Source organism: Pomacea canaliculata, linkage group LG1 (assembly GCF_003073045.1).
Source record: "Pomacea canaliculata isolate SZHN2017 linkage group LG1, ASM307304v1, whole genome shotgun sequence".
Classification (NCBI taxonomy): domain Eukaryota; kingdom Metazoa; phylum Mollusca; class Gastropoda; order Architaenioglossa; family Ampullariidae; genus Pomacea; species Pomacea canaliculata.
In genome coordinates, this window is record NC_037590.1 from 36,360,527 (window position 1) to 36,371,873 (window position 11,347).

Here is an 11,347-nt window from a genome sequence, read left to right on the forward strand (position 1 = left end):
TTGTTGTTGTTGTTGTTGTTGTTGTTGTTGTTGTTGTTGTTGTTGTTGTTGTTGTTGTTTGTTGTTGCTGCTGCTGCTGCTGCTGCAAAACCAGCTGCTGCTGTTGTTGTTACGCTTTCGAAGGCTCCCGAAGTTTTTCCCTTCAATGAGACCTTTGCGAAAAATAAATCAGCTCGCAGGTCACATATACATGTAAAATTGCGTTTCAAATATCTTCCTCATAAGCTACATATAATGTGAAAATAACATCAACAATTAAATAATAAAAAAGGTCGAAAACAAAGAAGGAAGGATTTGGTTGAAGAAGTGTTGGTTTTGTGTTGTTTTTTATTTTAAATCAATAAAGCTAATGTACATATTAACGAAGCACCTTGCAGCGAACTTGCTCTACTTTTATTTTTAACTTTACTGTAACTAGAACACCTTTCCATGTTTAAATTGCCCACTGGGACAAATAAAGTTGATCATTGTCATTGTCAATAGCATTAATTAATACAATCTACGCACGTAGACATTATCTATGACATTATCCACACACACACACTCAGTTGCCAATAAATAACTGCAAATCATTTCTTTCTTCTGTCTGTAGAAATTTGTCTTTCACTTTCAAGAAGACTAAGATGGAAAGTATCGTCTCCAGACCACAGCTCCACCACTAATTTCCGTTATCACGGCACATTCTATGAATTACACTTATTAGTCCTACATGTAATCACACGTGCACACAGTTTAAAGCCTAAATACAAAACGCACTAATTACTATAACAAAATTGTAAAGCATATATTAAAACAAAAAAATCACAAATTTAAACATACATACTTCATAAAAGTGAATAAATTAATCAGTGTATGTGTTGGTAATGTGAATGTTTTTCAATCTTTATTATTTCCTTTAATTCTTTACCCTGTATGCCTCGATCCTTGTTTAATAATGCATGAGCGGAATTTGGCAGTCCAGCACATATCTCATTGACAGGACTACTAATCTTTCCAATTAAATTCCACTTGCCAAAAAATCAAGGTGATCACTTGTACAATTTTATACAAATTTGACTGGTACTAAAGATTTATACAATCCAGCAAAAAAAGAGCACCTAAACGATTGCTATAAAATATCTTTCGTAGTTTTTCCCACAATACCGCATGGTGTACTTTTTATTCTTAAATACTTTCCGATTGTGTCCTCGATTTTAGTCAAGTAATAAAATCAGTTAATCTTACCTGAACAAGATTGTCAAGTTTGCAGCTTAATTAACTCAGTCTTGTCGCCTTGAAGAGCATTATATGTTGCATAAAAATCACAGTTTCATAAGCCGTTCTACTCGGTTTCTTTTTTAAAACTTTTATTTAACTCACTACCCTTGTCCAGGAAATGTTGTAATCGTTTCTCACCCACTGCCCATCGTCCTAGAGGTCTGACTTTTCACCAGTTACTCATTTCTGGTGACAATGCAATACTCAATATTTCCAGCATTCCACAAGTACTAAAATAATCTTAATAATTTTTCTAATTTTGCATAAAAACATATAGACCAAATTTGGGGAGATATATAACTGATCCTCTAGGACTAGTAACTATATATATATATAGGCTATTTCCCCTAACTTGGCCTATCACACATTAAAATTTTAAATGACTAAAAAAGTTAAAATAAAATAAGTAAAACAAATTTTTTTACATTTGTTATCAATAATAAGAACAGTTTTAAGGGTTGATCACGCAGTCCAATGCCCGAGACAGTCGACCCCAAAAGGAGTTACGAGCGTCAACAGTGTCCGCCCACTCAATGTACGTCGTCGTCTTCATCACTGCAAACATGGCGCTGGTCATGTCACGTGACTCCGTCTCGTGCAGTAACACCAGCACCAACACCTCGTCACGGTCCATCACACAGCACTGACAGTACTTCAGCTCGAACTGACACCACTCGCTGCGAGCATAATCAGGAGAGAAAACCATCAGAATCTTGCGACTGTCGTGCACGCAGTCAGCGATGTTGTCCACGATGTGCTTGCCGGGAACGAAGTCGCGCTCGTGCACGCATGCGCGAAGGTTCCACTGACCCTCCACGACGGGCAGTAACTCCTGCATCACCCACTTCCTGTCCTCCTCAGCGTAGCCTACGAAGACGTCGTAAGTGAAGTGACGGAGTTGTCCCTCCTGTGCACCTCTGTGGTGAAACGCTTCATACATCACCAAGCGGAGATGCCAGCGATAGCGGAAGAAGACTATGGAGATGATGAACACGATGAGCACGATGATGATGACGGCAATGTTCAATGCTGCTGCAGCGTGACCCAGCAGACAGGCCTGCAACAGCCATTCACTTCAATTACAATTTCTGACGATATTTATGCATGTGGTCTCTAATTATTGAAGTAATTACACATATTTATTACTTTCTTGTACGGTCTTTGTCGAAAAGATATGTGGGTATTATAACATATATAGCTCACTGTCGTCAAAGGCCAAAATTACTTCATATCTTTAATGTCTCTTTTATTTTAAAAATAGATTGGTCCTTCCCTCTATCATGTATCTTGTACTTTTACTTCTTTAGAGTATCCTTTTAAATCTCGCAGTTGTTACCTGATCATTTATTCGGAAAAGCTGTACTTGGGTATTTGGGATGTTGTCACACATGTATCCTTCTTGCCCATAGTTGCCAAACGTTTTAGGTCGCGTACTCAGCCACTCCTTAAACCAACGGATATCACAGGAACAATAGAACGGATTTCCACTGAGGTCTATTTTCTTCAGGCTGCAAGTCAAACAACGAAGAAAAAAATGAAAATACGTAAACAGTATTAGCCCAATATCGAATCTGCAACCTCTATTTTATTCAGGAAGGATATTGTATTTCTTAGGTTCTTTTCAAAAATTTCAAACATTGAACTTTCGAGAGGCAAACGCTTCGTGTTGTAAGATTTGAAAAAAAAGTAAAATGCTGGTTTGGAAAATACTTTTAAAAATTATATTACATCTGACTAAATGACAAATCCCAAATTCTGATACATCCGTCTTATTCAGCTGCTGTGGTGCTCGACAATTTGACGACTATTACTCTCAAATGAGTTAACAACACATAACATTACACACAAATATTTTATCTCTTTCTATCTCTCGCTCTACACTCACACAAACCAGCAAGCTCGTACTCGTCCGCTCAGCTCTCACTTCTTTATGTTAACTCAAACCTGTAACGCGTCTCCTGAGCAAACGTGTCCATGGAGATGACACTGATAAAATTGTTGTTGAGAGACAGAACTTTCAGCTTTTTCAAGGCAGAAAAACATCCATCTGGTAAGAACTTCATCAGGTTGCCGTATAAATACAAGGATTCCAAGCTCACAAAAGACGAAAATGTATCATAGCTAATACTATGAATCTGGCAATATCCCAGATACCAATGTTTTATCTTCTTGAATGGATTGAAAAGTACGTGAAATCTCTTTTTAATAACTTTGTTTAAATAGACAGTAATCGAAATAGAATATTGTAATGCCTGTACTTCCACCAAAAGCGTCGTCATGGAGAACTGTCTGAGACGACAAGTCGATGTAGTTAAAGGCAAGACCCAGGTACGTTCAGCTGAGAATTGTTAAATGCGAATCTTTCGATGCCAACTATTTTATCTTCCATTTGAGTCAGTCCAAGGTATTCAAGACGTTGGAAAGCGTGCATTTCCAAACGTATTGCTTTCAAAAGTGAGGAATCTGTTGAATGAGAGAGCGAGATTTAACAGTTCCGGAAGACAGACAGGATCCTTTATTGAAGAAATCATGTTCTTGTTCAGCAGCAGTTGTTCAAGGTTGGGGAAAAATGATTCACCTGTAACCTGGTCACAGGTTTGTGGAAAGTCAAAAAGACGGTTGTTCTGTAAGTCTAAAACAGTCAGGTTTATCAGACGGGATGTAGTCAGGTTATACAGTTTGTTTTGCTGAGCGGTGAAGGTACCGATTCCCTTCAATGGCTCCAAGCTCTTCATGTAAAGCGACCCGATATTGTTTAGACTGACATTTAGTAACGTGAGCGCGCCAAGAGAGTTGTTAGAAAAAGTCTCCAAATCCATCGGACTCAGGTTGCTGCACAATATCTGCAGATTCGTCAACGAACGAATATGAAAAACAGGAGTGAGCGCTTGATAAATTAAGGAGTTACCGTTCAGAAACAGAGTGGTCAAGTTTTGCAGTTCTTGAAAAGCCCTCGGCGATAGAGATGTTAAGCCGTTTTGGCAGAGATCCAGCAGCCACACTTGCGACACGTTGGAGAAAAATCCGTCAGGAATGTGAGACAGGTTGTTGCTGGAGAAGTTGAAGACCTGGACGTCGAAAGAAAGACGAGGCACGTAGGTGAGGAGGCCGTTATTCGAGGAACAGTCGGCCGTGGTGTTGTTGCAGCGGCAACGGCTGTCGTCAAAACATGGGGACAGGATCAACTCTCCATTATACGTGGCTACCCAACACTGGTCTTCTTGTAAATGTCGAGAGGTGCAGAGGCAAATAAACTGGGTGACGACAGTTATCACAGTCCTTAATTTCTGCATTCTGTCTGTGTGTTGCGTTTTTTATTGCTGCTGCTTCTACTGGCTTTTTGTTGCTTTGTAACCTTTGCTCTGTCAAACTTTTTAGCCACATGTCCGATCATCAGGAGGTTGCTGTTCACTCATTATAGTGATAATTTCTTTGATCATCTGGCAAGACAGGACTGTGCTTTCTTCTTCTTTGACGATTTGTCAGAAGTGCACTCATTATCTTAAGGCTTTCTGCCCCTGACCATAGGTCACGTGATCCACTGTGAAAACATGAAACATTATACATTGAGGCACTGACAACTTCTTTGTGACTTGCTCAGTAGAATCTCAAGCAGAGGAAGCCTGACGTCCGTCTTCATTCTCACAGCATCCTCATGTTATCTTGGAGGTTGGCAAGAGAATCACTCAAGACGTCGAGGTTAATTATTTCAATATAAAAGAGTCTGTTGAAAAAAGAACATTCACTAATTAACATTACGTTGTTTTTGAGGTCGTAAATTATAATTTAATATTATGTAAATAGATTACTATAAGTATAAGAATTTCAAAGCACACAAATGATTATATAAATGCTCTAATCAAGGTAATATTTGTAAATTGTGGAAGCAAATATTTATTTATTTATTAGAGAATGATTTCGGTAACAATTAAGTATAGTAATTTTTTTTTCTCTTTGAAACAGTTTAAAATTAAACGCTTTTTTATTCGATGTCATTGAGGGGTTCCGCTAGTATAAATATTGATGTATAAAAGGTAGAGGAAGGAGAGTAGTTTTTGCTGCGAGCGTGTCCTTGAATGTGATGGGAGGAATGCCTGACCGTTTCCAGTGTGGTATTCCAGCGTGACCAGACTGATAAAAGGTGTACTCATTTTCATGGAACATTATTCAATATAACTTCGTATAGAAAATGAGCATTTTAGTACAAAACGTCAGCGAATAATTTTAATGTGCAATATTGTTATCAGAAATGATGATCCAGTTAACATCTACATGTTATGCCTACATAAAGAAATTCACCTTTCAAATAATTAATCTCGTTAGTATTTTCATGTAAATGTAGCATACACAAGAAGAAAGTGGCGGTCTGAAAAGAGTTCATGAAAGAAAGACAGAATAGATTAAATCAACTAGTCGATTCCGAATACACACAGACTTTCTAATGATCACCTCCAGGAACACAGGATCGCTCCAGCGACTGTGGCAAGAGAATATTAAAGACGAAGTGACGATCATGAATGTCTTTTTGCAGATACCACTGCAAAATTTCCTCGTCTTTAGGGGCTATAGAGGGAAGCCAATATATGAAAGATTTTTTTTATCTCGAACGGGTTAGAGATCCTGGTCCACGTGTGTGAAGGGCACGTGTATATTATGGTGGTGTCTGTTTGTCCATATGCACTTTTTCCTGTGGCTTAGGTGTTGTGTAAACTTTGCAAGTACAAATTTTAAAATAATTCTATTACTATCACGAGAGTTGAAACGTCTATCTCTGACATGCCATTTTCAATAAAATTAATATTTGGCGAAAATATTAAGGTTTCGGAATATCTTTTACTTGCAAAATACTCAAATCATAACATTTGTAATTTATGCTTCGTGTTCTGCATGCGTTCTTCTATACCCTGCACGCACTCGTGTATAACTAATTAGAAAAGCATCAACTCTATTAGTAAATATAATAAAACAAAAACTACCTGAAGGAAGAACATCGGAATGACTTTGAGGTTAGAAAACGTCTTACATAAGGCCAGACAATATTTCTCACACATTGCCTCTCGACCAATCTCTAGTTCTCACATGTTTTCCTCGTCCACATCAATAGACAAGGAAAATTAGCCTGTGTCTTGCTATCTGACCATGTGACCATACTATCTAAGCTTCCGTTCTTTGTCTTTAATGAGGAGATGTCAACGGGATCGACATTTTTTCAGTCTAATTTCATTACTGGATGGGATCGATGTTTGTGTCGATTAAGCGAGATCGACGAACTGCAGCTCAACGCCCCCGATGTCGTCGCCTTAATTATTATAAACCAGCTTAAAGTCTTACTTCTACAAATGAATGTATACAAACTTCAGATACTTCATAGAGATCAGAACTGAGAAAAGTTACTCGTGTTTTGGAGTTGTCTCCTTTAGAAAGAGTTGAGGGGATTAATGACAGCTGTTTCTCATTGACTGTTTGACTTAAAAAACGTCGGTCTCAACACACTGCAATTCTTTCTGTGAAGCCTTGGAATGTTGTCTTTTTTAGCATTAAGTTAACAAAATGAAAGTCAACTACATCTACTGAAGGCAGAGTGGAAAGATGGAAAGATCTCGAATAAAAAGTTTAGATCTTTCCTGATACTAATAGTAGATTAATGAATTCCTTCCGCTGTCCCACACCTACAAGTTACCATTCCTAGGTAGCCTTACAATTATGCCTTTCCTCCACGTTTCTAAAACCCTCCCACACTTTGTTGAAAAGTGTTTTTTCAAAACTCTGGCGCTAGTAGTGTGGGGCCTGTCGATCTTTAGCATATCTGTGAAGATTCTGTCTTCAATAGCTGCCCTGGTTTTTTTCTGTCTGATAGCCTCTTCTATATATTCTTGCTGTGTTATGTGTCCACGTTTCATTTCAGCGTGGAAGCCTGTCTTCTATGATTGCTTCTTCCTCTGTGTCAGATCGAAAAGGAACTTTCTTCCGGATGTCATCGCTGCTCTTAATTCGTACAAGGTGTTAATTCCTGCTTCAGTCCTCATTACCCGAGCTATAGCTATAGTTTGATGACTTTCTGTCAGCGTTTCTGTGGCATCGTATTTAAATCTACATGTAGGTTTGGTACAGACGTCTAAAACGAAAGATTTAAACCTTTGAGTGCAGTGCACAATTTACTTTCCTTACAAAGAAAAATGCCGTAGCCATAGAGAAAGGGAAACAACTTTGATTTGCTAACCAATTAGCTTAAGCGTTATCTCCCGATTAATGACAACCAAGTCAAAAGCAAAGATGAAGCGTGTGTCTGGAATATCCACTTTTGATGTTTATATCTCAAATTTGCCAAAGGGTGAAAATGATTCCATCGAGGTAAACGATTTTATGTGGTCTGTTAACAGTTGAATGTAAATGAGTGAATGTAAAGGAGGCTTGTTATGAGAAAGCCATGTTTGGTTTATCGAAATTTTAAGAGAAAAAGTCACCACTGATATAATCTTAATGAGATTTAAAGAATGATTTTTCGAAATTATTTATATCGTTTACACAATCAACATTCATCGATATATGAAATTCAGTGAACTGGCTTAGACGCATAATGCCTAGTTGTTGAGCAATTAAACGCAGACGCACATGGCGCGACTTTCATTTTGATTACACTACGTCACTAGACACCAAAACTCAAGTTGTCAGTTTATATATAATTATATTTATTTTTATAAAAATTGTTAAAATTATCACTGCTGGATGCACAGAAAATAAGAAATTTTCAAGCGAACTCAGCACTTCAAATAGTTTGCCATTTAGCCAAGTTTTCAGACTCAAGTGCTATATTAGACTATTGTGTCACTGTGTATATAATTGCATTAATATATAACAGAGCTCACATTCATCATTTTTTGATCTTTTTTTGATTTAAGTAGAAAATATGCTGTATAATTCTACGAGAAAACAGATTTTAATTTTCTGCTCTATAATCTTATAAAAATTGCATTGTCATTTTTACTATATATAATTAGGCGGAAGATTGAAGACTGAACAATGCTTTCTAAATTTATAAAAAAAAGGCAAATGATTAGATACTTGAAACTACCACACATTCACTTTTTTTTTATCAAGTGCCTTATTTATCAACCTGGGCAATGTCAGTATTATTTTTGAGGAATATTCCAGTCAGTTAGCAAGGTGGGCTAATGTGATAGATTCCGACATGCTTCTGCTCAAACTTCAGGTGTCAAAACACGCATCCTCAGTTATCGTCACAATGAAAAAGTAGTTATTCGAATTATGGCAGCAAAATCAATGGAACTCTAAGATCTCCTTTCCTCTCCGCCAACATACCACACGATTGAATCCTTCCATAATTAAAGTGCACATGAAACCGACCTCTTCTATAAACAGGAGTGTGCTAGTGAGAGTGGGAGCAAGAGTAATACCTTTGGGCCACATGCTGGTAGTACCTTGTTAAGACATTTATCTAGGGTTGCAAGATGTTACTCTCAGCCCTTGTTCCTGCAATTTGGTACTCTTTGCATTTTTCTGTATTGATTTATTCTCGTTAGTCGTTGACTAATTGTTTATTCTTTTAAGTTCATCAGTCAGCACCTGGAGTTTGATCAGAGATGAGATGCACAGGTCCTCGCAGTTTACTATCCCAGAGCCACAATATTCGTAATTGGTTCACGAGTCCCTGGTGTTAATGAGTCCCAATGTTTTCTGTAAAAATATTTATACGTTGAGAAACTATGCAGGCGAGAGGTTTTTACAGAGAAGACGTGACAGAGAGCCGGAGATGTACCAGGGATACTTAGGAGTCGCATAAAAAAAGACAAAGCAGAAAAGGGGAAAGATGAAAAAGAGAAGACGATTGGCAGGTGCATGTGTGTTTTCGCTATTTGCCTAACTTGTTAAGCTTCACATGTTAAAGCTAAGTCTCTTCTCGAAACTATGCATAACAGCAACACGGTTCTGTATAGGACTGTAGGGTGGAGATGTAGCAAGATGCTCATGTACTGCAATTCATTGCAATAATCTTTTTCACCCACTTTTGATCCGAGAGCTTAACTCTATTATCCTGGGTCATGTTTAATAAAGAAAGTGAAACTTATCCAGTGTGTAGAGGTATAAGAGAAAGACGCGAACTGATCGTGAGTATATCTTATTTTAGATACATCATCATAGAAGCCACAGGAAATACAATAGTAGTTTGATTTGTAAAGAGGTTTATCCATGGGGTCTTGTCATCGTCCTAGATCATGCCAGAGGAGATATCAAGCGTACTCTCGTACTAAATGAGTGTGGTCACGGCAAGAAGGCACTAGACAAACTCACAATCGAAAACTAGCAAAGAAACGCTGTACCTAAATCACAGGCTGTGGCTGGTAGCAAGCAACTGCAATGGTGGGTCGAAAGAGATGAAGGAAGAAATGACTGCTCTGTACACTACTTTATAAAGGAGGAGATAGCAACCACTAAATATCTCAGGTGTTCACAAAGTCTTCATGCTACTGCATCCCAGGGCTGCTTGTAGCCGCTCGCTAGCAGTCTGTCAACTTTACTCTAGGGAAAAGTGAGAATCATTGTAACGAGAAGTATCTGAGCTAGCTGTGTCAAAAGATGAAGGTGGTGTAGTCAAACAAAGTGAACTGATGTGGTACTGAGAACATAATTTTTTTTAGAGGTTGACAACATGCATGAGAGACTAATTACTACCGCTACATAATTCGATTAATGCTTGCTCGTTAACTGTAGTTTCACCAGGTCTGTTTTACCATGTCGACCCAGATGGTAAGTAACGGGTACTCCCATAGACTCCAATAGACAAATCAGAGGAAAGATTACTCATCTTCAGCTAGAGCATGTGTTTCTTCTCAAAGTAAAATTGGACGCGGACCACTAAAAATATAGAGATCCAATAATTAGCTCAATAAAAAATATGGCGGGAACGACCAAAAGTCCAATCATGCATAACTGATAATGAAACCATCGAATTTCATAGCATCATCGGTTACGAAAATATCATGTTTGACTTGTGCAAATGTTGTAAATATGCTCGCATTTGGATTTCATTATCAATTCAACTAAATGTCCTTTATGATCCAAGATCTTGTGCACTCGTGACACGATTAAGGTAATGAGTAATAAGCACGTGACATAAAACTCCACTCTCGTTATTATGTTAATAAAATGTAATGCGAGGAATGCATCACTTTAAACATCTCACTATATCATGCCTCTGGCACACTTTGTTCCTAAAGAGCGTAGATACAGCAGCGCAAGACCAACAGTGCGCATACTCACCCAGTTGGAGCTTAATGCCTACACGGTACGCCTAGCTCTAGTTGGCTCACCGCAGGGACACTTTAAATTGGACACGAAGTAGAGCTTATGAGCACATATGGCATCTTCGAATTGTCGCTAAGGTACCTGCATATAGCAGATTGTGGTCTCAATACATATCATCTACAGCCAGGGCTACTAACTCAGCGACCAAACGATTTCTCAAACAGACATACATGAGGCTAGAAACATGATTTTTTATCTCATCAATATTAGTTAGGATTAATTGAGCTGAATATGCAGTAACAATGTGAGAAATCAAAAGGGACAAAGTGATTTGAAGTTATTGGATAGAAGTTTGACTTTGCGATGATTGTGCTGTCAACTGTGTCTTTGCTGTGTAGCTTAGTATGACTAAATTGAATTCTCCTTTTTTTTATGTTAAATAGCTGCAGCATCTAGGAGTTTCTAGTCTTTTAAACTTCATAGCTGGGTCTGAATTTTACATTCTGGTTTGAAAAGACAAAATTAAATCAATAGATTATGCCAGTTTGATGTTTTTACTTATGATAAATGAGAATGCCTTCATTGTTGAACAACTTGCATTTGTCAAAAAGAATTAAAACTAAAATTATGATCATTTTCATTGCTGCAGAAAAAAATTTCCAAGATGTTCACAAAGTTTGGTGAAACAAAAGCCCTGTTTATCAAGGAAAACAATCAAGGAAAATATGCGTATGTATATTACCAAGTCTATGTTTTGTTCATTTATTTCTGTATAAACTATGTTGGCAACCCCACTATCCCCGCTAATTAACGCCTTTACATATAA

The 11,347-nt window shown here is 37.7% G+C and overlaps 2 protein-coding genes across 4 annotated transcripts in view; one reads left to right on the forward strand and one right to left on the reverse strand.

Moving 5' to 3' along the window:
• Positions 1–318: 318 nt before the first annotated feature.
• On the reverse strand, positions 319–4,550 carry LOC112561185 (toll-like receptor 2). Its single transcript, XM_025233501.1, has 5 exons — positions 4,166–4,550; positions 3,765–3,889; positions 3,202–3,392; positions 2,594–2,765; positions 319–2,314 (listed from the first exon to the last, which is right to left on the reverse strand). Exons 1-5 carry the CDS (start codon positions 4,548–4,550, stop codon positions 1,709–1,711), a joined length of 1,479 nt encoding a protein of 492 aa, XP_025089286.1. The 3' UTR covers positions 319–1,708.
• A 2,950-nt stretch (positions 4,551–7,500) lies between these two features.
• The window catches only part of LOC112565701 (serine/threonine-protein kinase 31-like), a 26,321-nt gene continuing 22,474 nt past the window's right edge, over positions 7,501–11,347 (forward strand). For all 3 annotated transcript variants that reach the window (XM_025241357.1, XM_025241364.1, XM_025241372.1), the window contains exons 1-2: positions 7,501–7,608; positions 11,171–11,250. In XM_025241357.1, the coding sequence (XP_025097142.1) occupies positions 7,507–7,608; positions 11,171–11,250 (182 nt within the window). In that variant the 5' untranslated portion in view covers positions 7,501–7,506. The remainder of the gene's footprint in view (positions 7,609–11,170; positions 11,251–11,347) is intronic.

Bases quoted from the DNA above. Each gene is read 5' to 3' on its own strand.
- LOC112561185 (XM_025233501.1), bottom strand. From the start codon at position 4,550: ATGCAGAAATTAAGGACTGTGATAACTGTCGTCACCCAGTTTATTTGC. The intron at 2,766-3,201 runs GTTTGAGTTAAC...TTTGACTTGCAG, and splicing joins GCTCAGGAGACGCGTTACAG to CCTGAAGAAAATAGACCTCA. The intron at 2,315-2,593 runs GTAACAACTGCG...TGGCTGTTGCAG, and splicing joins TTTTCCGAATAAATGATCAG to GCCTGTCTGCTGGGTCACGC.